We start from the raw sequence: 26,768 nt of genomic DNA on the forward strand, positions 1-26,768 counted from the left end.
GTTTTAGATCTGTAAGATTTGTTGTCTCTTCAGAAGTCTCTTCTGCTCACCAAAGCTGCATTTATTTGATCCTAAATACAGCAAAAACCTTTTTTTTTACAAATTAAAATAACTTTTCTATTAGAATACATTTTAAAATGCAATTTATCCCTGTGTAGGCAAAGATACATTTTCAGTAGCCATTACTCTAGTTTTCAGTCACATGATCCTTCAAAAATCTTCAGAAATCATTCTTATATATGCATTTTCTGCTCAAGAAACATGATTATCAATGTTGAAAAGAGTGGTGTAAAAATTAAGGATTCTTTGATTATTAGAAAGTTCAAAAGAAAAGCATTTATCTGAACTAGTAAAGACATTTACAAAAGCTTTGTCGCTTTTGATAAATTTAGTATCGGTCAATACTGAAGCCACATTTTCAAAACTCTTCACACATTCAGCAAAACAGAAGTCAATACGGACCAAACTGAGAATAATTTGTCATTGCTTTCACACAAAATGGATTCAATGACCACATTTTCCAAAAACTATGAACATTTTTGTCATTCATACTTCACGTGCAAAACAGTTTTCGAATGCTAACACACTGCTTTCAAAACTGATGAAAGCACAATCAAATCAGAATGATGGCAAACTGTGAATTTCTGTAGGAATTATATTGAAATATAAAACATTAGTAGAATATTTACAATGAAATTAAACTATTATTACAAACACAACTAAGTGCAATTTCAGCTGAAAGCCATCCCAGGTGTCTTATTTTTAGTCTATCCCGTGACATTTCTTTTAGTAATAAAGTTCCAATTTGACATTGATTACTTTAAAAAAAAAAAAAAATCAAACACAAATGCATGTAGATTCTATAGGAGAATTTTTTTTGAGGATATCAAAACAAAAACTTGTTACACTAAAGCATATGTTGTACTATAAAGTCTGCACTAATTACATACCACTTTTGTGACTTCATGATCACTGTTGTGGTCATCCCCCTCAGAGTTATCATTTAGCCTGAAACAAAGTTAATGTTTTTAATTAAAACTAATATATTTATTTTACAAATATATTTATATTTAGTTTGTTATTAATTAGAACTTACCGAGACTCCAGCATATATGGACTGATTGCTCTTCCTGTTTTTACATAACCCTCCTCGATTTTCTTTATGCATTTGAGGAACCCTCCAATTTCTGAGTTCTAAAAAATATATACACAACAAAAAATAAACATGCATCAATTAATTACATTTTAAATGACAGTGATAGCATTATAACAACAAGTGACCATAAAGTACAAATGTGATTTTTTTTTTTCTAGAGACCAGGGGCCGTATTTACAAAACATTTTATCTTACCACTAATGGCGCTTTTCCACTGCATGGTACGGCACGGCTCGGCTCACTTTGGGGCGCTTTTCTAATGCATGGAATGGTACGGCTCGCTTTAAATGGTACCACCTCTGTTGAGGTTCCAAGCGTACCGTACCGTACCGATACTAAAATGTGACGTGAAAACAATGCAGATCACTGATCGGTCAGACAGAATCGCCATTACCAGCGTCATTGTATTTGCAACATCCAAACCCGCTAGATTTAAATAGCCAGTAACAGCTGTAGCATCTTTCTTTAAACTACTTGCTTGAAGAAAAAAAAAGAAAAAAAAAAGTACCATCCCCTCGATAGGCTACATTGTTCCTATGTTGTGCGTTTGAAATGGTGCGTTTACAATGATGTCATGGCAGTAGAGGCGGTGCAACTATAACAATCAGTCTATCAGCATAACCGTGCCGCACGAGAACCGTACCATGCAGTGGAAAAGCGCCATAAGAGTTCTCCTAAATGACAATAAAAGTTCTTAAGAGTTTTCTCTTAAAACCTATTCACAAACCAACTTTTACTAAGGAATAGAGAAAAAGTGTGGGGTTGACCTCGTTGCTATGGATGATGCAATATGCTTACTAACTATGACCACAGTTATTGGCTGATGGAAAAAAGAAAAGAAAAAGGTGATTGGCTGGTGGGGGAGGAGTCTATGTCAGCGATTTATAATCATAGAAATATTTTAGAATGAGGTTTAGTATCATGTTGCAATTTTCAAATAAAGATAAAACATTTTTTGCCATATTCAAATAAAGGTTTTAAAATGTAGACCGTGTCACTAATTAAACTAGCATATGTTCAGCTAATTGTCAGCCTCTTACATGTCTATCTCGAGATGCAGAATTTAAGGGACAAATTATACTTTATAAACAAAGTTTGGGAGGAGCACGTTCAAACCATCAATCTAATCAGCTCGAGAGGAAGCAGATTGCCAGCAACAGCCATTAGGATTGTTTGCGATTTGATCTTAGTGACTTAGGAATCCTCTTGAATACTCCTTTTTTACAGATTTAGGACTTGTTTTAGTGCTAAAATGCTTTGTGAAAAAAATGTAGGACTCCTAAAATTAGGACTGACACGCCCATTATTTTTAAGAGTCCCTTCTAAATCAGGAGCTACTTTTAGCCTTAAAGGGGTCATCGGATGCCCATTTTCCACAAGTTGGAATGATCCCTTTAGGTTCTTCATGTAAAGTTTGTAATATACTTTGGTTAAAATTCCTCAATGGTTGTGTAAAACAATACGCTTTTACGCCGCTGTGAACAGCTCTGTTCACAGCAGAGGTGGGTAGTAACGAAGTATATTTACTTAGTTACATTTACTTGAGTATTTTTTTGGGAAAAATTGGGTACTTTTACTTTAACTCGTACTTTTACTTAGTTACGTTGAGCGACGTTCCTCTCGCTACTTTATTTTAATGCAATACGTGTTGTTAAATGCGTAGTTTATTCCAAGCGCGCTGTATCTTTTTTCTGGGCATGACCGATGCTCAATTCACAAATGAATCACTCTTTTGAGTCGATTCTGTTCAAAGACTTCATCAAACAAGTTGTCAGATCGGTCTAAATCGGTTCGCAAATCAGTTTGTATGATCTGTTCAGTTTCCTGCACTCACTGAATCGTCTGAAGCGCTTTCAATTCACACTCGACTCGGAGTCGTAACAGGAAGATTTAAGAACATCAAGAGAGTTGGATGAAGTGGCCGTGGACCTACAGTACAGTCAAGTGAAAGCAAATCTGCAAATGCATCATTTTTGCCAGCGATGATCTTTATTAGTTGAACATCTTCGTATACTGTCTGTGAATGAAGTACCGGTAGTGCTATCATATCGTAATAATCTGTTTGGTTGTAAAATGTATTACCTAAATGAAATTAAATCTAATATCGTCCTGTGGAATCATTCAAAGTATGACATTACCCTTTTTTTGGACATATACATTACTTTATACAATAAATAAGCTACCATTGTCCACATATGAAATGAACACCCGCCATCCCGCGGTAATGTGTGTGTATTGCGCAGTGGCGTGCTAACTCAACTTGAAAACGAATGCCTTTGCCTGCCTTAGACACTGTTGACCAGTTTAAACATGCTTGCAGAAATATACATTTGATTACATTTTGGAGAACAGACAGAAGATCCGTCGATGTGCATTTGATCGTTGTTTGTGTTCAGATGTTCAGTAGCGGTCAGCCAGAGCACATGTGAAGAGTTTTAACTCTTTCTTCTCTGTGTCAATGTTTCCCTTTACATGCCTTTGAATGCAAAACTCTGCAGATTCACTATATTTCGACATTGTCTAATAATCCAGTTACTATTATACAAACCAAAGGACAGACAATGATTTTCGGGCTACAGATGGCAGAAATAATGCTTGTCTCTTTTGTTTTTTGTTGCAAAGATAGCCTAACTATGATAATAATAGTCATTTAAATAAAAAATATCTAAATAATATCATGGTTTATAGATATATATATCATATATAGGCCTATGATCCGAAGTAACTATTAACTAGCTACTTGAGTAGTTCTCATTGGATACTTTTTTACTCTTACTCAAGTAACTATTAAGATTATTACTTTGAGTAAATATTTCTATAAGTACTTGTACTTTTACTTGAGTACAGTTTTTGGATACTCTACCCACCTCTGGTTCACAGCGACCTGATTCGGGTGCATGTCTCTTTAAATGGTAATGAGCAACTGCTCACCCCACCCCTCTCTTGGGCATGTCAACACAAGACACAAAGTGCTGCCTTGGCGGACAGTATACAAATGGCTGAGGGCGGAAATATGCTAATATGGTTCGTCAGTGGTCGTGGGCGGAGCATGAGCAAAATTACAGCATATTGCTCAGAAAATCCAAACGGCTAGATTATTAAGAGTGTTTAGGCTTTTTGAGGATCAATGCCAATGGATTTTTTTTCATTGTATGGTGGTTGTGTCCACACACTCCAGACATTTATATGCAAACACCTTATAAAAGTGAATTTTGCATCCGATGACTCCTTTAAGATGTTTTGTGAATACGGCTCCAGAAGCATTTTATCAGACAGAATGTAATTTTAAAATGACATAATACACAAATAGATAACATGAATAAACGCCACCTCTAGAATCTGGTGCTTCTTCATGGGCAGGTGCCGCTGTCTGTGCGATTTCAACAAAAAGGGAAAAGTAGCTTTTTGAGGGGGAACATAATCAATCCTTTTTCCTCTTTTTGGGCACAACGCATGCAGACCTTCACTTCCCTCTTCATATTCTGTGTCTTCATTCTCTGGGAGTCTGCTGGTGACCCCCTCTCCATCATCACTAGCATCATCAGAGATGGACTCTGGTCTCTTAGTTGATCTAGTATGTCGTCTTTCAGTTCGGACTGCTTTGGTCACAGACTGTGTTACAAACAGACTTTCACCAGAGTCACTGTATAGGGGAATGAAGAAGCGATGCAGTGCATGAGTAAACATTTACAAATGAAACATTTCAGTAAAATGAAATACTATTTTTGTGTTTTTTGGCACTAAAACTTCATCTTAAAGCATGATTTTATGGAGATTATTTGATCATTTTCATTCAACCAGCTGATTTCTGTAAATTAATGTAAATTAAGTCATAATTAATTAGTTTTATATTACATTTATTTTAAATTATGTAAATGGCGCTCTGTGGCGCGGCAGGATTAATTTTGAACAAGGTCCTGAGCCGTTGCTGGGCACCGCGGACAGACGCTGAATTGTGCCGCCGGTGTGTGTGTGTGTGTGTGCACAGAGAATAAAGTGCTAGAATTTTAAAGACGTGGCTCTGTGCGACGCATAGATTTATCTGTTAAACTGTTTGTTTGTTTGTTTTTGTTGTGAACTTGAATGTCATCTTCTGTGAAGAAGACTGCAGTTACAAAAGAGAAACTAGATCGCAGGTTATTTTGCTTAAGTTTCCAATTGACTGAAGATATATTGTTCCATTATGTACTTATTAAATGTTTTAAATTTGACAATGTAGTACATGTGGTACATTGTGAACAAAGGTCAGATATTATGCATAAAAGTCTGGTCTAAAAATGGCATAGCAACCTGTGCTTAAAAAAAAAAAAAAAAAAGTAAAAAGTAAAAACCGAGAATCGAATCGAACTGTGACCTTAGAATCGAACATTTTATCGAATCGGGACACCCCTAGTTAATAAACAACATTCATTACTTCAATGAGCTCATTGTTTCTGCATTAAATTATTACATTGTTTATATTAATACATTTTTAGCTAACTGGGATTTTGTACATGTACATTTCTGAAATACATAACTTAGTTACCTCTGATAACAGATCACTCTAAATTGTAATATGGACCATCATTCACTTTCTATAATGCTGCTTTGAAATGATGTGTATTGTGAAAAGTGCTATACAAATAAATATGAATTGCATTGTGAATTATTATCCAAGCGGAGACTCTCGAGATTGGTAGCTAGTGGTTGAAATGGGTACACTACAGTCCAAATTCAAAATATGGACTTTCTTCCCTCGCCCCCTCTCGCTCAGACTCGACGCTCACGCGGGTTAGCAGATTGAGGACACGCAACAGGAACGAGCGCAATTGACAATGGAATGGGAGGAGATTTACACTAGAGCTTAGATCGGGCCCAAAAAAATCTAGCCCGACCCTACCCAGTGCACGGTGTGTCCGAGCGCGATATTTAAAAAAAACATTTTAAAACATGAAATTCCCTTTGACTTCAATACAGTATTGTGATGTAAAATGCTATACTTAATGAATGCATTGCTGTAAAATGCTATACTTAATGAATGCATTGCTGTAACATTACAAAACTAAGTATGTGCCATCAAAACCATGCCCTGAAGGTACTCAAAAGATTGAGACGTCGCCACCTTTTGGTCAAAAGTTATAACAAAATTTCCAAAAATGCTAATAACTTTTGAATGCGTATTGTAATGCCACTGGTTTTAAGGTTTGTCATTGTCACCAGACTCTGACCACATCACATCGATTTTGTAACTACGCCACCTATTGGTTGAAAATGATAATCCATTAAATAATATGTTTAGTTAATGTATGTGATTTTTCAGCCATTTTGCCTAAATTCATCTTCAAATGTCTTCAATTGCTCCTTGCTGCAGTCTGACAGTCTCAGCCATGTTTGGCATGTCTTGTCTTTGCGCTTGGCCCAGATAATGGCTGCTTTTTCTATTTATAATTCTATATCTACCAAATTTGTTCTTCAAAAAGTGTGGCAGATTAAAATTTGCTATCGTGTGACTTCAATTGTAGCAAGCTTCCCATTAAATTCTCATTTTCATAAGCAGTCACTAGAAACTTGAAAATTAGCCTTTAAAGGGGACCTATTATTAAAAAATATATTTTTACATGTTTGAAGATAAATGTGTTTCGGCAATATGTGTACACAACACATTGATACAAATCCACCCACTTGTTTTTAATCCCCATAAATCATAACGGTGTCTCAGAACAACCGTTTGCAAATTCTAGCAGTGTGACGTAGGCCAAGCCCACGACTGCTGACGGACTCTGCCCTATTAGCATATAGTCTTCGCCCTGAATGAGCTGTACACAGTCCGCCATGTTTTTTTCCTCTCTAGAGCATTTCACAGCAGCATTCAAGTAAGAAATTAATCTTAAAGCTACTAAAGTTATTAAGCTACTTAGAGTAAGTTCTTAGAGCTCAAACATGAATTGCGGCCCAGGTCAGGAAGCAGACAGACTGGCTAAGCCGACCGTCTGCTAGATGTCTCACGTCACTGAGGTTAGATAAATCCCATCACATAGAGACTTTCTAGATATCATCATATAGAGACTATCTCTGTTCCCTGGATTAGGACTAGAGCTGGGTAAGGAATTTCCCTTGCGGTAATTTTGAATGGCTCAATTATTTTTAACTGAGCTCCACTTTTCAAGGCTCAGCTGACCAGCAATGCGTCGCATGGGTAACACTGAAGCTGATGGCATTGATTCAATGCGTGACTAGCTGATATTTTTTCCCATGGCTTCCTCACGCTGTGGAATGCTGACCAGCGTTGACGCTGATGCCCTTCATGGTAAATACATTAAACGTTAAAAGGGTGATACAGCAAATATCTCGCTTTCCTTGGACACAGAAACCTTTCCACAAATAAATATGACTTGACCTCAAAGACAGACACAGGTAATCGCACGCGTTCAGTCGATCTCTCTCATTCACTGTCTGTTTAGGCTTAAGTGCAAATCTACAAAGCCTCTGTACAAAATCACCATGGTAAACAGTCTTGTTATCATTATTAACTTATTTAACATTTAATAAACATGCACAAAGTTCAAAACAAGGGTATAGCATTATGGAAAAAGTGAATATCGCGATTGCTGCGGTTACTTGCATTCATCTGCGGTTGGCTTGTCAGTAGCGTGGTACTACAATATTGCGGTTATCGCGACAGCCCTAATTAGGACATACAAAAAACTCCTATTAGAGCCCGACCGATATGGAGTTTTGGGGGCCAATGCCGATATAATGGAGTAAAAAAAGCTAAAATATCGATATATCGGCCAATATTATTTATGTGTATTATAATAGAGTAGCAATATAATTTATGTGTATATTATAGTACAGAACCAGACAAGCAGACCTATTCGTGTGTACAAACCTTTGACTGGTACTGTATATAGAATATAGTATACATAAACACACACACATATATATATATATATATATATATATATATATACACACACACACATGTTTTGCTATGATCACTCAAATGTGGTGATCAAACACTGTGACAAAGATATGTAATGGAGGCAGGGTGAGTGATAGAATGAGAATGACACATTTGAGCTGTAACCAAACTAGTTTGCATTGCATGTTTTATTCTAAATACTGTTGCATAATCTTCACCAATGATTTTGTCCTTCTATTTAGTCAGGCTAAATAGATCCAAAATGCCTGCGGTCATGCCATGCCTGCGGTTACGAGTCATCCAAAAATATTTTTAATGATATTCGGGTCGCGGTCGGTCGGCTCGTTTAAAATAAAGATGCGTCACGTCCCGCCGAAACAGGCGTGGCTTAGGGCTATATATTTCGCTCACAGGCTTATGAACTCTGATTTTTAATCCTTCAGCGAAGAGCACCTCATCGCTGATCCGAGTGAAGAAGCTGCGCCGTCGAGAGAGCACCTCAGCGGGAGAAGTCACGACAAGCTGCTGGCACCGCCGCCTTCGTCACCTTCCAGCTGCGCGTTCCGGCGCTTGATATCCTTTCACTGTGTTGAGTGTGTGTGAGGTCGCCGGCGCGACTCACATTTATTTAACCCCCTTTTTTGTATCTAGAGCGGCGTCTTCTTCAAGATGCCTCTCTGTGGTTCGTGCAAACCGATGCGATCTGTGTGGCGGATCTGAGAAGCGCTACAGACCTGGCGCTTCGAAGTCTGCAGCCCAAGCCATCGGACGCAGCATGGCGGCGATCACCGTGTCTGAGAGGCACCTCTGGTTAACGCTCTCAGACATGCCAGAAGCAGAACGGACCGCGTTCCTCGACGCTCTGCTCTCTCCTGCTGGCCTCTTCGGGAATTCGGTAAAGGACTTCACCGACAGGTATGCGGAGGTGCAGAAGGCGACCCAGGCTATGAAGCACTTCTTGCCGAAGCGCTCCAGCTCTGCAGCAGGCCGTGCGAAACCGCCCACTCAGAGCTCACAGCCGAGACCGCCGCCCAGCTCCTCATCTCAGCGCCGCCAGACCCAGAGCTCGAGACCGCGCTCTCGCTCTTCCGGTCGCCGCCCCGCACCGCGTGGCCCGCGACAGAAGGTAGCGTTGAAGCCAGAGCCCCCGAAGACATCCTAGCACTGCTAGGGAAGCGTCGGTGTTCAAGTCCCGCTGCGGCCGGACCCTCACCGAAGCTCACCGCTCGTGCAGTCCCAAGCAAAGCGGCTGAACCTGCGATCATTGCAGCCAACAGGCGTGTCTCACTGGCCGCTTGCCTGCACACAACAGCCATTCTCTTACGAGATACTCTCGTACTGCAATCCTTTTCCACGAGAATACTGAAGCAAAAATTATCCTTAATTTTGTATCAATGTAAAACGCATTGCCACAGCATACAGACCTAGGCGAGACAGCTCGCGCGCCTATTGGCTGCTGTGCGGCAAATGCTTAAGCCAATGGAGCGAGCCCATGAGTGACGTCACACCCAATGAGGGCACTTCGCGCCCTCCCGCGTCACGTCCTGCCGAAACGGGCGTGGCTTAGGGCTATATATTTCGCTCACAGGCTTATGAACTCTGATTTTTAATCCTTCAGCGAAGAGCACCTCATCGCTGATCCGAGTGAAGAAGCTGCGCCGTCGAGAGAGCACCTCAGCGGGAGAAGTCACGACAAGCTGCTGGCACTGCTGGCACCGGCGCGCCCGCGAACTGTGTCTCCGGCTTCCTCAGCGTCGATACCCGACGGACAGCGACCGCAGATTGCCACCGCTTCCGTCGACGACATCGCTATCGACGACTTGCTGAGGGACGAGGACTCGTGCTCGGTTTTGGCTTCCGGCAGCGAGGAATGGGCAAGCTCTGCGGACATCCTAGCACTGCTAGGGAAGCGTCGGCAAGATAAACATCATAAAAGAAGGCTATTCGCTACAGTTTCGCAGACGCCCTCGCCGCCATGCGGCGCGCGTCGAGACTTCGGTAGATTCGAATGTAGCACATCTACTTCGAGCCGAAATTCAGAAACTTCTGAGAAAACGGGCTATCGAACCTTTATCTCAGGCTCAGAGCGAAGGGGGGCTTTACAGCAGATACTTCCTGGTACCCAAGAAAACCAGAAAAATCCTCGCGCACGTTCGCCAAGGAGACTGGTTCGTGTCAGTAGATCTAAAGGACGCGTATTTTCAAATACAGATTGCGTCACGTCACAGGCGATTTTTGAGAATCGCCTTCGAGGGCCAGGCATACCAGTACAAAGTCCTGCCGTTCGGCTTGTCTCTAGCACCCCGTACATTTACGAAGTGCATGGACGCAGCACTCGCTCCCCTCAAACTGCAGGGTGTTCGAGTGCTGAACTATTTGGACGATTGGCTCATTCTAGCCCAATCTCATTCAGAGATAGTGGCGCACAGAGCCCTGCTGCTGAGTCACCTCGAGAATCTCGGTCTCACAGTAAACTGGGAAAAGAGTTCGCTATCCCCCAGTCAGAATATTTCTTTTCTGGGACTGGAACTGAACTCGCTGTCGATGACAGCGCAGCTGTCACAACAGCGCGCGCTGCGCATCCAGCGCACAGTCAGCTTATTTCGCTGCGGCGCTTTTCTCCCTCTAAAGAGCTTTCAGAAAATGCTAGGTCTGATGGCCTCAGCATCTGCAGTACTGCAGCTGGGTCTGATGCGCATGCGCCCGCTGCAGATATGGCTCAAAGGGAGGGTGCCCTGCAAAGCATGGGCCACCGGTCGGCTTCGCCTCAAGGTCAATCAACACTGTCTCAAGGTCAATCAATGAGGGTGGTGTCTACGGATGCGTCCAACGCAGGATGGGGAGCGCTGCTCGAGGGCAGACCGCTGTTTGGCCTTTGGTCAGAGCGAGAAAAGCTCCTCCACATAAACTGCACACTGCTAACATCTCGAGGCAAAGCGCTCACTCGCTTTCGTCCCCTGATTATGGGCTGCCATGTACTGATACGTTCAGACAGCATGTCAGTGGTGTCATACATAAATCGCCAGGGCGGCCTCAGGTCCCTGTCGTTATACAGGCTGACCAAACGCCTTTTGGTATGGGCGCGCTACAACCTCCTTTCACTAAGGGCGGCGCACGTGCCAGGGCACCTGAATGTTGGACCAGATGTACTGTCCAGGAACCGCGTTCCGGCAGGAGAGTGGTCATTACACCCACACACAGTACAACTGTTGTGGAGGAAATTCGGCAGAGCGGAAGTGGACCTCTTTGCGTCCCCAGAGAACGCTCAGTCTAGAATTTTTCTCAAAAAGCAAGGACGCGCTGGCTCATCAGTGGCCACGCCGTCCCCTGTACGCTTTTCCCCCTGTCTCCCTCCTGACTCAGGTGGTGGAGAGGATCAGGGAGGAGGGATGCTCAGTGCTGCTAGTAGCGCCACTCTGGTTGAATCATCCCTGGTTCCCAGCTGTGATGCAGTTAGCCAGCACCGCCCCGTGGCCGGTGCCTCTGATGAGGGATCTCTTCTCTCTCAAGTAAACGGTTCGATTTGGCATCCTCACCCGGAGCTATGGTCCCTTCACGTGTGGGCCATCAACGGGTATCCGCTGGCCTCCCTCAGGGAGTGTTAAACACGATCACATAAGCTAGAGCTCCGTCTACGCGACGGCTCTATGCGTCGAAATGGTCAGTTTTCTCTGGCTGGTGCACGACTCGCGGCGTGTCACCCCCAGACTGCGGAGTAACAGAGGTTTTGTCCTTCTTACAAGAGATGTTGGATAGCGGGAGATCCCCTTCCACACTCAAAAGTATACGTGGCGGCTATAGCGGCTTTCTCTGAAACTGCACACGGCCAGTCCATAGGAAGGAACGATTTGTGACCTGATCCAGCAAAATGAGTCACAGTGACCCAAATTTCAAAATTGAGATTTTGATATCAATGGAAAGAGGAGATCATAAGCTTTCAAATGATATCCTAGTCAAAGCCATACCTCGAATGGTTTTAAAGATATACACATTTGAATTATGGTCGTCTGCCCTCTTTTTCCAACTGGAAACCTGAGAAAATAGCTTTTAAAGTTTTTTGCCCGTATTTTTGTAGATATCTTTCAAAATCCATTGCATTTAAAGGGATAAACTATTTTGTTTACAGCTTAATTTGACCAAAGATATTATATATAAATGCTATTACAGTAAACTAGGCTGAAGATCAAATTATTGTAAAGCATTTATTTGAATAAATATTTTAAAAGGCACTTTTACAAAGATTTACAAAAAACAGAAAGATTGAACAGAAGTGCTACATTTTAGCTAGAGAGAGAAAGAGTGTGTGTGTGTGTGTGTGTGTGTGTGTGTGTGTGTGTGTGTGTGTGTGTGTGTGTGTGTGTGTGTGTGCGCGCGCGTGCGTGCGTGCGTGCGTGCGTTTGTGCGTGTGTGTGCGCGTGTGCGTGTGTGTGTGTGCGCGTGTGTGTGTGTGTGTGTGTGTGTGTGTGTGTGTGTGTGTGTGTGTAGGCTAGTTGACAATAACCTCTGCGATGCGAGTCTGACAGGAGGATGGCTGGACCAATCGCGTGCCGCGGGGCTTCCCATTGACTAATGATCAGCGTTTGTGTACATTTCTAAACTTTTTGATTGGCTCAATACAACGTGTAACACCATTTGGAGAGCAGAGATAGTGACGTTTCAGGGGATACCCGGGAAATGCTCAGAGGTGACCAGAAAAGCATTTGAGAAAAGCAATGTTCATTTCCAACGAATTTAGTAAAACTTTGTCAAGTTTAATAGTCATTTAAATACATTTGCTCAATTATCTGGACCACGAAACTTTGGAAGATTATTTTTGAATGTCTTTTCTTTGAAATTAGCAAAAAAAAATTTTTTTATTTTTTTATTGTTTTTTCACATTATCGGCCCGTATCTTAAAATGGAACGTTGCGACTTCCGACTCATTTCGCCAGATCGGGTCACATTTAGTCATTCGGTTCCTTAAAGGAGCTAGGAGACCTAAATGAATGGCGCAGAGGTGGGATTTAATTTACCACACACACTGGAGCACGCGTCACTTGCGCTGTTTTGAGCCTCAGCCGCATCATTATATGAGGACATGATTGCATAAACATCTCCAGTCCAGAGCCGCTTTGAGTCACTTCATGAGATTTTTTTAATGCTTCAACTGAGAAAAGTCATATCATAATTTATAAACACACAGAAACTCACAGATCTCCTCGGCAACCCGTCAAAATAAAAGTTTGGTTTTTCAAAGGGCCCTAAAATGTAATTTTTATTAAACTGTAAATAAATTGAATACGTCTGATGATTTCAATTAATTAGACATGATTCCTATCGATTAGACGCGATTCCTAAAATGTAATTTAACCATTAAAATAGAGTATTTAAGTTTTACAAAATGTTTACAGGATGCTGCTGAGTGCTCCCTGCACTTTTTAAGTTATTATTATTATTATTATTAGGGGCCAAGCCCCGAAGGGGATAGCCCCTATTGTATCTGTTAGTTTTCCTATTATTATTCCTATGCCTCCTACGGGTCATGAGATATGAAAAATGGCTACTTTGGTCAATAACTTTTGAACAGTTTGTCAGAAAATCATACATTTGGTAACTATGGATTCCAATCCGTGGATACCGATTGTTCCAGGATTGGATGTACCACGAATTTTGTCATCATTTGCAATAACTTTTAAACCATTTTGACATATCTTCACAAAATTTAGTATGGATCATCGACACAATGTCCTGAAGGTACATGAGAAGATTGATCACAGCGCCACCTAGTGTTCCAGAGATATAAGGTCTTTTGCAAAAACGCTCATAACTTTTGAAAACATTGTTCTTTATGTCATTATGTTCCGTGGCTTATGCAGATTACGACGATATCTGATTTGTCATTTTCCAACAATGTGACTGTCCGCCAAATTGGAGAAAATGAAAAACAGTTTTTTCACTACTCAAAATTGATCAATTTTGCCCAAAATGTGATCAGACATTCTTTGGACTGAGCCGCACAGAAATTACTGAACAGATTTTTGATCTTCAGTACCGTTCCCGAGATATTCGTCTCTGAATTTGACCTAGCCAGTGTTTGTTGCCTTATGCTAGTTAGCTTAGCATAATAATTGGTTAGCATGCTAACCAGATGCCATTCTTTCTAATGTGGCTCTTCAGCTATCAGGATAACCATAAGCTGCACTAGCATTAAGCTAGCTTAGCATGCTAATCTCGTTAACATGATTTTGTGTGCTTATTCTTACACTGAAGCCTCTCCTCTGCAGCTTTGAAATTTACGTCCTCTGAGTGGCGCAATTTGCTAAACCACATGTCTCGAATCCCTAACCATTCTGGTCGTGGGTTTGAATCCTGTGTGACATGCCCAGACCGCAAGAGGTACTGTGGCCTTAAGTGGTGGAAAAGTTGTTTCAGTTCTGCACATGATGTGCATCTGAGAAAGGATCTCCATAAATATAACATGCAGCAAATTTAGATCATCATCACCTTATCTGTTACCACTGAAATGTATTTGTAATGTATTTTCATATTTAAGTACTGTATCACACAAGTTGAAACTTGCGTTACATCTGTGTCATTCTGTTTGGTGAAATGGTCCCACACACTACTATTTTCTGCACGCTTCCTCCTGTCGTCTGCCCTGGCGCTAACCTCGAGTGTGTTAGCCTGTAGCCTTCACTTTTCGCAAATCTTGTGAGCGCGCGAACCCAAACACTGTGACCTCGCGCCGAATGTTTTTATTGGTTTATTAGGTACAAACGGAATTGAGTGAGAGGGATTTGTTCACATCACACAAAAAGATCTTGGAATGTGACGGCTAACTGTAGTAGCGTTTAGTCCACTGTCTATAATAGCCTAATTTAGAGATCACTTTTTTTTTTTACCGACTACCAACAACTTTGATCGGTTAACGTTGATACGGTCAACCATAGGGATGTTAACCGATGACCGTTTGACCGATGGTTGACCGTATCAACGTTAACCTATCAAAGTTGTTGGTAGTCGGTAAAAAAAAAAAAAAAAGTGATCTCTAAATTAGTCTATTATAGACAGTGGACTAAACGCTACTACAGTTAGCCGTCATATTCCAAGATCTTTTTGTGTGAAGTGAACAAATCCCTCACTCAATCTTTCATAATTCGCCCGTTTGTACTTAATAAACCAATAAAAACATTCGGCGCGAGGTCACAGCGTTTGGGTTCGCGCGCTCACAAGGATTGCGAAAAGTAAAGGCTACAGGCTAACACACTCGAGGTTAGAGCCAGCGCAGACGACAGGAGGAAGCGTGCAGAGAAGAGTAACGTTAGTGTGTGGGACCATTTCACCAAACAGAATGACACAGATGTAATGTAAGTTGCAACTTGTGTGATACAGCGCTTAAATATGAAAATACATTACAAATACATTTCAGTGGTAACAGATAAGGTGATGATGATCATCATCTTCCTTTATTGTTTGCACTAACGTTACCTCAAACTAAAGCGGCGTCTCTTCGGTTCGGAGCTGTCATTTTCTGAAATGAGCCGCGGCAATGTTTCAAATGAGCTTCTAATGCTAGATAAACGCCTTTATTTTCAACGCGATCACCTTGTACCCAAACCATTTCGAAACTAAGGAGGCGTTTGTCCGCCGATTACATACAAGCTCCTCGGCGCCGCGTTTGCGGGACTCATTCGCGCTGTTGGGGATTTTAAAAAAGTGACGTGAGTGGAAGGGCGGCGCCGTGTGTGTGTGTGATCGGAGGCAGAGCGGCGGAGAGAGTTACGAAATTGCAGGCGCGGCTCAAGATGGCTGTTATTTCAAATAGCGTACCACATTTTAAACTAATCGGTTAACCGGTTTCAACCGGCTAATGAGGCTCGGTGGTCGGTCAATAATTTTTTTAGTTTTCGCCATCCCTAGTCAACCATCGGTCAAACGGTCACCGGTTAACATCCCTAACGTGTTCACTCTAAAAGAATCACTCACATGGCTGGGCACTTGTATGACACATCAAGGATGTTAAGAGGCTAAAAGCAGGTTTAAAACTTGCCCCATTGAAGTCAACAGGGTGCAAATTTTAAAAAGAGGATAACAGTGTAGGCAACACCGATTTTTGCCGTTGTTCTCTGTATTGACAGCACTCCAAATTTACACAAAAAAAAATTAGCTCAATGTAAAAATTGACCGGAGTTCTCCTTTAACTAGAAGGAAGATATGATCTTTTCACGAGCAGCTTTAACTGAGGCTCTACAGCGCTCTGTCAGACACATTAAAGAGCATTTATTGTTAAAATTTCTTTAAAAAAGGACCACATTTGAAAGGTGAGACATTGTTTAATATCAAAAGTAACCCAAAAGTAAACTGGTCTGTCCTGTCTGTCGGCGCATTGTCAGTGTCCTCTCTGCTTCGCGATGTATTGTTCACTGCTTGAGAGCATGGTGTGGCTTAGTGTGAGAAAGGCGTAGCTTGTCGGACATAGCAACAGTAACTAAAGGGGGCGTGTCTTTGCGAACGGTCAAATGCCGTTAAGGGAGCGCACTTTGCACGCATTCAGTCATGGCAAACCATGCACGCAGCCTGCTTGCTTTTATGTTAAATTAACAGTGGTTTGTGAATGTTAATGCTTTAATAACAAATAATTTATCAGGAGCATTATATGCTGATCTGTATGGTGGCGACACGTAGGATAACACAAAGTTAAGTTAAGTTACACCTTAACTAACACATTTTCTGCGGGAAACCCTACACAATAGCATAAAGAACATATACCTGGTAGGGCTGAATAGGTTAAATTAACATAAGCCAACGAGTCAAAACAAGTTACCGGTAAGCAAGTTCACCAGCTCCCGCAATCTCATTCCACAACACTGAAACCATTAAATTCTTCCTCGGTGTCGCTTCTGAACAACTCCGCTAAATGGAGCGTCCTCTCGCGGCTGTAGACGGTAGTGTTTTCTCTTGGTTCATCTCAGTCAGTATGAATTCATTTTGATATATAAGTCACATTTTGATATATAAGTCACACCTGACTATAAGTCGCAGGACCAGCAAAACTAGGGCTGGGTATCGATTCAAATTTCAAGAATCGATTCGATTCCGATTCTCAAGATCTTGAATCGATTATCATTATTCGATTCGATTCGACCCGATCTGATCCGATCTTATATTTTTAAAATCAAAAGTTTTAACTGTTCATGAACAATCAAGTGTTTGTATTAAATAACATTCACAAACATACATTAATGTTGTAAAAATGTATTGTTCACTCAAAGTGTTGATGTTAGATAAGGCATTAATGTTAATGAATGGTAGCCTCCTATCTTAATGTATAGTGTTGCCAACTAAACAGGAGATAAAACGTGTTTTATTTGACTTGACTGTCCTTTTATGTAATCCAAAACTGCGTTCATATTTAAAAGGCCTTTTAAACTAGATACAACCGCACACAATACCACTTTAGGGGCCGTTCACATATCGCGTTTTATGCGCGTGCAAATTCAGTGAGAAGCACCTTCAATGCATCTCAACAGGTCATGTGACAAAAACCAGCGGCCTTTCCGTAACAACATGGAAAGCTCGGCCGAATAGCTGATCATAGGTAGCTGTACAGGGCGGCTTTTTATTTCTCATCTCAATTAATATATCTAGTAGTAAAGCTAATGCAAGGGCTAGAAATCAATACATTTTTTGATGATAGGCTACTTCCTCGTCATCATGGAGAGCGCAGTTTGCACCGCTTTCTCCTCTCAACAAGCGCGTGCTTTCCCGTTGCGTCTGCCGTTGCATGCAACCATGAACAGAGGCGCGCCTGGAAAACGAATTTGCGAGCGCAAAAAACGCGCTATGTGAACGGCTCTTTCCTCCTTTCTTGTCAACAAGTGGATTCAGAGAAACCGCATTAGCAGCGCCGCCGGTCGCCATGTCAGTGTGTTTATGAGGAAAATTTAGGCCTGTTATTAAATCGATCCTCTGAGTTACGGATCGATCTTTAGATTCTGAATCGATTTTTTCAACACAGCCCTAAGCAAAACTATGAAAAAAAGTGCGACTTAGTCCGTAAAATACTGTATATTTAAAAAAAAAAAAAAGAATGATTTGTTAAGGGAATTATTTTTGTTTTCAGATTTGCTAAATAGTAATGGTGATGAGGTTCATCCTTAATTTACTTCGTATAGAGATTACCGTTTGCTTGTGAAACATCTCATCTAAATTGCTACACCTTGTGAAAACACATCACCATTATAACTCAATTGTTGGGCAGATTCCAAAACTTTTCATTGGTGGAAGTATTCATATTTTGGATTATAAATGTAACAATTTTCACATTAGAAAGTGTCTCACTCATGGATGGAGATTGGCACCCCAGCACATATTAAGATTTGGAATAATCCATCTGTTAAAATTCAGGGTACTAAATTAATGTGGAAAACTTGGATGAATGGAGGCATTGAAACATTATCAGATATTATTAGTTTTAGAGGTCGACCGATTCATCGGTTTTGCCGATTAATCGGCACCGATTGTTGACTGGTGGAACTATCGTTATCGGCAAAAATATATACCGATAGTTTTTCCTGGTTGCGTCCATTGCTGGAGCGGCTGAGAAGCGCGCGCTGTCATTCAGTGTAAGAGCTGAGAAGGGTCTGCTGGCATGATGCAGTACAAGAGCGGCCTCTAGAGGTGTAATAAAAACTCGTGCCTCGTGTTGTTTATTTCGACACGTGATTCTGCGTGCTGCACTGAGAGCACATGCTGCGTGGAGAGCGCTCACATCAGATGCGCGTTTAAAGCACCGACAGCTCAAATGTATGTATACAGTACATTGTCATATCATTATAAAGTGATTAATTTGTTGACTAAATGCTGCATTAGTAGAGAAAGAACAGCACAACATTATGTTTGTTTGCCTTCGAGGCTGAGAGGACGCTAGTAACATTAGTACCTCAAGCGGTTAAAACACTGACAGACATAAACGTAAGTCCGACCCGAATGTTTAATGTCACAATTGTTACCTCTATATTTGCATTAGTTCATATCCAGCTGGTCACTTTTATGCATTAAATATGCAGAGAAGTTGCATATTTAAAGCTAGAGACGTAAGCAAACTGATATGTTCATACAGCCGACAGAAACATAAACGAATCAGAAAAGCATTCGATTTTGGTTATTTATTTTTTTTCATCTTAACTTTAATACAAATTTTGTTACTTTTTTGTTAATTAAGTTGGCTTGAAAAGAACAGTTAAATAGTTAAATTTTGAATCTAACTGGTTTTATTTGTTATTTAGAGTATTACTTTTTGTTTCAGTTTGAATGAATGTCTTTTATTGACTTAAATATTTATTCACATTTATATATTTATTTCATTTAGCATGTTTTCATGGTTCAATACAGTTTTTTTATTTTTATAATAAAGTTCAGCACTGTTTTACTTGGAGTATAATGTTTGTTTTTATCCAGTATCAATTTTAAAAACTATCGGTTCATTAATCGGTTATCGGCAAGTATGGCCCAACCTAGCTATCGTTATCGGTAAAATCCACTATCGGTCGACCTCTAATTAGTTTAAGTAAAATATCCTCATTTGATATGCTGAAAGATAAATTTAAATTAAAAGATTCAGAGATATTTAAATATATGCAGTTAAAAAATTGGGTCACAGAGAACTGTGATATAGTGAATGATGTTCCGGAAAAGATAAAGACCCTTCTGGAACAAAGTAAGAAAAAGAAAAAAGGTGTAAGTGTTATGTATAACTATCTCAATAATGTTGTAATAAATTGTAATCTGCTAAGTAAAATATATAAAGGCTGGGACAGAGATATAAAGGATTTCAATGCCAAAACAAAATGGAAGGAGTGCTTAAATCTAACATATAAAGCCACATCTAACGAAAATCTTAGATTGATTCAATATAAATTAATGACTAGAATTTATTATAGTAGGGATAAAATTCATAAGTTTGATGTATCTTCCCCCCCAATTGTTGTTACACAATTGGAAAAACATAGATACCCCAGGGTTAGATAAATGGAAAAATGCAATGAAGTATTACCTAAATATTGAGAAAGCTCTGTCAGTGGATAAACAAACAAAAACAGTTTAATTTTGTGTGGAAACCAATATTTGATGCTCTGTAAATAGTCCAACGCTAGTTCTGCTTAATTCAAATCTGTATTTTAATTTATAGGTTCGTAAATTTGACATGGTAATATTAACATCTTTTCTTTCTTTTTTTTTTCTCTCTTAACAGTTTACTCGGAGCACCAGCAGTATAATTGGTGTGTGTGTGTGTGTGTGTGTGTGTACTTGGTATACATTACATTGTGGGAACCATAATGTCCTCACAAGGATAGTAAAACCTGAGATCACCTCCATTGTGGGGACCAGCCAGCGGTCCCCATGAGGGGAATGGGTTAATAAACATACTAAATTATATATTTTTGAAAATGTAAAAATGCAGAATGTCTCCTGTGATGGGTAGGTTTAGGGATAGGGGCAGTGTAAGGGGATAGAATATACAGTTTGTACAGTATAAAAACCATTACGCCTATGGAATGTCCTCACAAGGATAGAAATGAAAGCGTGTGTGTGTGTGTGTGTGTGTGTGTGTGTGTGTGTGTGTGTGTGTGTGTTTTATTAGGGGCCAAGCACTGAAGGTGCGGGCACCTATTGTATCTGTTCCCGTACCAAAAATAATTCTTCTTCTTCTTCCGCTCTGGGAGTCTATGGCAGCCCATAGAACCGATCGCGGGAAAGTTGTAATGGTTTGACATTCGGATAGAGGACAGTCCCAACATTAAATACACCAATTTTGGTGTGTCTAAGTCATTCCCTCTAGCGCCACCAACTGTCCAAAGTTTCACTCATGTTTATTCTAATAACTTTTGAACCACAAGGGCTAGAAACAAAATTCTTTTTTCCTCTGATTCCTGACCTCGTGACGATTCGATTGCACCCAATGACGTCATTTTGCGCCATGAAAAGTTTTCCGCCATTTTGAATTTTCCGAAAAAGCTACTTTTTCGAACTCCTCCTAGGCCGTTGCTCCAATTTCCATGAAAATTGAATCAGATCATCTACAGACCATGCCGACAAAAAGTTATGGAATTCAAGTTGATTCGCTTAGCAATTTTCGAAAAAACCCACAAACAAATTTTACGTAGCGCTTGCGAAAACAGACGTAAGGCTGTATCTCCGCAACGCTTAATCGTATTCAAACCAAACTTCCTACATGTCATCACAAGCGTGACCTGAGGCTACATGCTCCGTTTCGGCGCAGCGCCACCTACTGGTCCGGAGATATGAAAAAAGGCTATTTTTGCTTATAACTTCTGAACGGTTTGTCCAAAAATCATAAAAGTGGTCTCGATAGATTCAGGGCGTCATTTTGAGTTGACTGATATCCAATTTGTCCATATCGGCCATTTTGGCTGTCGGCCATTTTGAATTATGTGCTAAAATGCTGTATTTTATGAATGCATGAACGTATCGTTACGAAACTCAGTATGGGTCATCAGTACAACGCCCTAAAGGTACTCAAAAGATTATGAGACAGCGCCACCTTTTGGTCAAAAGTTATAATGAAATTTCCAAAAATGCTAATAACTTTTGAATAAATTTGCCTATAGTAATGACACTGATCTCAATAGATTCCTTGGGTTATGCTGAAAACATAGATACCAATTTTGGTGTAGTCAGTCAAACTTCCTGTCCGCCATCTTTATTTTCTTTTAAAACCTACTTTTTCGAACTCCTCCTAGACCGAACGTCCGATTTTCACCAAAATCGGATCGTGTCATCTCCAGACGGTGCCGAGTAAAAGTTATGGATTTTGTGTCGATAGACGAAACCGTTTTTGTATACCGCAGTGGCAAAATTGAGGCATGATGCCAAAATGACTATTCAGGCTTTATATATGCAATGCCTCGACATATTGACACCAAACTTTGTATGTGTCATTGTCACTTCACTCTGACCACATCACATCAGTTTCGTAACTGCGCCACCTATTGGTCGAAGGTGATAATCATATTTTTAGTTATTGTATGTGATTTTTCAACCATTTTGCCAAAATTCATCTTTAAATGTCTTCAATTGATCCTTGCTGCAGTTGGTCTCACACTCCCAGCCACTTTGGCATGTCTTGTCGTCTTGTTATTATTATTATTATTAGTGTGACTTGTCCTGTGTGTTGTAAATTGTTCAGAATGTGTCTAAATATAGTTTCTATAGTTTGTCTGGTTTGTCTTGTCTATTGTCTTTTGTCTGAGAAAAAAGAAAAGGAAAAAAGAAAAGAGAGATGTAAAAAATGAAGGGGAGTGTGCATTGTGTTAAATTTATTTTGTTTTTGTTTTTTTCTCTTTCTCCCCTAGTGTATAGTTATATGGAGGTTATATTTGAATGGAATTTGCTGGAAAACCAGGTTGTTTATTGCATTGTCTCTCTGTTTTCTTTGTACTTGCATAATAAAAACAATTCTAAAAAAAAAAAACTCAAATGTCTCACTCAAAATGTGCCAAAAGCAATTTAAATGGAAACCTTTTCTATAATCTTTATTGATAAAATATGTTCAGAGAGTAATACGTTTTGCCCAATTGCCCAAAAAGATAAAAGTAGTTAATTTAAAAATATTGCATTGATTTTGTCCTTTGGGTGGTTGATATGGGTGGTCGATTTTATATTGTGATCGATCTCAAAGACGCCCACAATCTACTTTTCAAGCGAATCGTAGAGGTAGTGTTCTTTTATCTCCTTATAATGGCTCGTAATAATGTTAAAATAAAGCAATGACTGCCTACTTGAAAGGCTGTGCTGACTGGCCAAATAATATCATGTGTCTTTCATGCGTGGTGATGCATTTGAAAAACAGTTCAACAGTAGTATAGGGCTGTGTGTAATGAATAAAATTTAGTTTCGGCCTAGACTTTGGCTTCCAACGATTATGATGTAATCATTAAGATAAAATGATTATTGTACCATACCTATAAAGCGGTGGTGTGCTTTCACCCCTACTTAAAGGGGTCATATAATGCCATTTTTGTACAAGCTAATATGATTTTTTAGGGTCTAAAATGAAAGTTTGTAATATACTTTAATTAAAAATTCTCATTAGTATTGTAAGAAAACACTCATTTTACCTGGTCAAAAACAGCTCTGTTTTCAGCACTCCGTTTAAGTGCATGTGTCTTTAAATGATAATGAGCTTTGCTCACCCCGCCCCTTCAGTATAGGCAAGCACGTCTTCAGATGTGCTTGCCTATACAAAAGCAAATAAGTGATCAGATTACATAACTTATTCCGCCGTAATATTGAAAAATCAATTAGAGTATTTATAGTCTTGAATCATATGCATTTGCAGGATGTAAACAGTATTTTGTAGATATTGTTACCATTCATGTTCATGCAGTTTTTGTACATTACTTCTTAATCAGTAACAGACACCGTTATAAACCATATACAAAAGTAAGCTTAGTGTAGTATCACCACCACGTTAACTTTAACACCTGTGTACAATTTTTTTAATAACACCATAACGCGTTTCATTATAAACGTGGGATTATGAAGTATTTTGAGAACGTCGTACATAGAAAACATGCCGTAATGTACCCTTAGTGTAAACATTAGCCGCATTCATCGTAAAGCGTGCTGCTAGCGATTTGCAAAGATTAATATAAAGGTTAATAACTTCTCACTTCTTCTGGAGGTTCAGCAGGAACACGAATAGTTGGTACCGATCCTTTTTTCAGGAGCAGCTTCTTAGCAAAACCAGCTTTATACTGGCCTTCGTTTGTAAAGCAATCTGGTGAAAAATTATTAGCGTGCAAACAAAAAACATTCGTGTTGATCGTGGGAAATATTCCCTTCAAAATCAAAACTCAGCCACTGCGTCTTCAGCGGTTCATTAAAATCTGCTGTGTACCTTATTGCACCCAAGAACAGAACACCACAATCGCTTAGACGCCATTCTGCTCATAGACAGTGCTCGAGCGTATCAACAATGACGTATAACGTAAAACATGTACAGTCTGTGCCATTAATGTTAAACAAAAGACAAAGACAAGATTACTCGCTGCTCTTGACTGAAAAACTTAAGTTTTATTAAGAATCAATGTGCATTTAATTCATACAGTGAAAACTATGCAGTGTTTTACAGTTGAACTGAGGTTTTCATGACTATTTTGACAACTAACTGTTTAATGCCGAACAATCATCTGTGAACTGTGTTTTAAATTGTGCAAATATAAGTCCATTGGCTTGTTTCAGTCTGGATATTATCGATTGTACATCTCAAAATAGGGAAGATCGCAATTAAGATCATGAATCGTGATTGTTTGTTATAAGATTGTGATATGAAATTTTGGGAAGATCGCCCACCCCTAGTCCTTGCAATGCTTTTCTTTAAAAAATTTAATAAATTCTCACCAAAATGCTCTTTTTGCAATCTTGAATATGAAACTCTCTCACACCTTTATTTTGTACCTAACTATTCTAAAGATTTTTGGAAGCAAAGATCTATGATCATTTTTGCTAATTATTTGAAATAGACTACTCTATGATACTCTTCTTGGACTGTGGACTCCTACAATTGACAACACATTAAAGTTAATAATTCTCCATGGGAAGTTTGGTTTACATAAAGCTAAGGTAATGTCTATTAAGCCCTCTTTTGACTTGTATGCTATGACTCATTGAATGCTATTATAAGAAATAAAAAAATTATTAAAACATTCCTTATTCTGAAAAAATTGCAGAATGTAGATGTTTTCCTTGTATGAAACAAGAAAAATAATATAAATGGTTTAAGACAAAAAATATCCCCCATGTCTGTTTGTTGTGAAGTGGTTTTGTTTCTTGAAATGTAATATTGAAAAAATTGGAAAAAGGAAGAATCCCAGCTAAAAAAAAAAAACGATCAGGTAGTCCGAGCTGGTGTGATTGAGTTGAGGGGAGGACACATTTGCATATTAAAGGGATTTCATTGTAGACCCAAAAATTTAAATTTGGACATTATTTATTGTTCTCAAGTTGTTCCAAACCTTTATGAGTTTATTTTTTCTGTTGAACACAAAAGAACCCTACCGTCTAAATGTCCATACTATCTATCCCAAACAGTATGTGAGATTAAAATAAGTGTCCCACAAAGCATAGTATGTTGAAAAGAGTATGCCAGAAGTCCCCGGAGGGTGTACTATTTCTGGTCGATTTTAAAAGTGTGGATCAGTGCTCACTATAACGGCTAATATAGCCCACAACCCATTGCGATTTGGAGGATTCAGTTGAGAACTACAAACACGAGTAAAAATTGTTTAGATAAAGGGGTTTGAGTGACTAATAAATCAACATTTAATCTGATTAAAATATTTATGCAAGGTTATCAGTCTTATATTTCATCTGCAACAACGTGAACTTTTCTAAAGATCTGTTTGGCTATTAACTTTTAAACGCATCGATATGCATGAACATCTTTTTCTCAAAATATCAGAAACAGATATTTATTTTCTTTTAGTGCAAGGAAATATTTGGTATCTGCAACCTTTTTACCACAATTGGATTATGGAGATCTGCTTTATATGAATGCCCCGGGTCAGTACATTATTATTATTTTTAAATGTATACCGTTTATCATAGCGCTTTACGTTTCATTACTTGTTATAGTTATCAAGCACATCATTGCACTTTATGATAAAGCTGAATTGCCATCTTTGTATAATCAAAGAAGTTTTAATTGGCATGGTTTTATTTATAAGTATATTTGTGGTCCAATAGGAGGATCTTTTGTGACGTCATTGTTTATGTTTGTCGCGTTGCATCATGGGAATCGTGTGGCAGGAAACACCGCTAGATACCTGTAATTTTATTGTTTTGCACGTTTAGAGGAGGATTTAGAGAAGAGGATGGTTCACTCTGGCTGTGTGGTCGATTGTACGGCTCGTTTGGGGGCCTGATAAAAAGTTTTCGAATTCCCTCCGAAAAGGATCGCGAAAAACGAAAGAAATGAAATGGTTGTGTGCAATTAGGCGACTGAACCTGGACGCTCCGAAGAAAGCCTGGATTCCTGCAGCTTCTGATCGAGTTTGAGAGGCTCATTTTGTTCATGGTTAATCTTAGTAACTATGTATTTATAGAAGATTGAATAAAAAAAATATAAAAATAAAAAACTGAGTCAAATCAACCGAACCATATGTTTTCGCGTTCTGATTCAGGTGTCTTTTAGCACGATCACTGCTTTCTGTTTGGCAGAAAAGATCGGCCCAACTTTTCGAGAAACAAAATAATCATAGGCCTCCAGACTTTTGAAAGCCTTTAATCTTTCATGAGTAAAGGGTCCAGGCGTTTCTATTAAATTAGAATAAATGTCTTCCCAGCAGATTGGTGGCCAAGACACGGGCGAGTCGGACCAACGTTTTTTGTCATCCCAGATCTCATATGGGCTTTGAATAACTTTGATTTTGACATCCAATACAAATTGAGCTTCTCTCCAAACCTCCTCTGGTCTTCAGATGTTAAACTGCTTATATATTGTGGATTTCGCCCGCTAACTCTCTTGAAAGTGCTCGTCGCGTCTTTACAGCCCGCCATAATGCTTGTTTTGTTGCCACACAACCACTCGCGCATGCGTACAAAGATGTCAACAAAGATCCTCCTATACCATCTTTCTTGTCTCTCTGCGTTTCTAACACAAATGTTTGCTACAATCTTCATTCTAATGATTTGTTATATCTTAAAGTT

General features: G+C 39.6%; 1 protein-coding gene across 2 annotated transcripts in view; it reads right to left on the reverse strand.

The window, feature by feature from the left end:
* The window catches only part of pho (phoenix), a 71,500-nt gene that overhangs the window by 36,284 nt on the left and 8,448 nt on the right, over window positions 1-26,768 (reverse strand). For both annotated transcript variants that reach the window (XM_079605781.1, XM_079605780.1), the window contains exons 2-4: window positions 4,487-4,799; window positions 1,097-1,194; window positions 951-1,008 (exon numbers count right to left, since the gene is read on the reverse strand). In XM_079605781.1, the coding sequence (XP_079461907.1) occupies window positions 951-1,008; window positions 1,097-1,194; window positions 4,487-4,510 (180 nt within the window). In that variant the 5' untranslated portion in view covers window positions 4,511-4,799. The remainder of the gene's footprint in view (window positions 1-950; window positions 1,009-1,096; window positions 1,195-4,486; window positions 4,800-26,768) is intronic.

The sequence above is a fragment of the Phoxinus phoxinus genome, assembly GCF_949152265.1.
Source record: "Phoxinus phoxinus genome assembly, chromosome: 3".
Taxonomy (NCBI): Eukaryota; Metazoa; Chordata; class Actinopteri; order Cypriniformes; family Leuciscidae; genus Phoxinus; species Phoxinus phoxinus.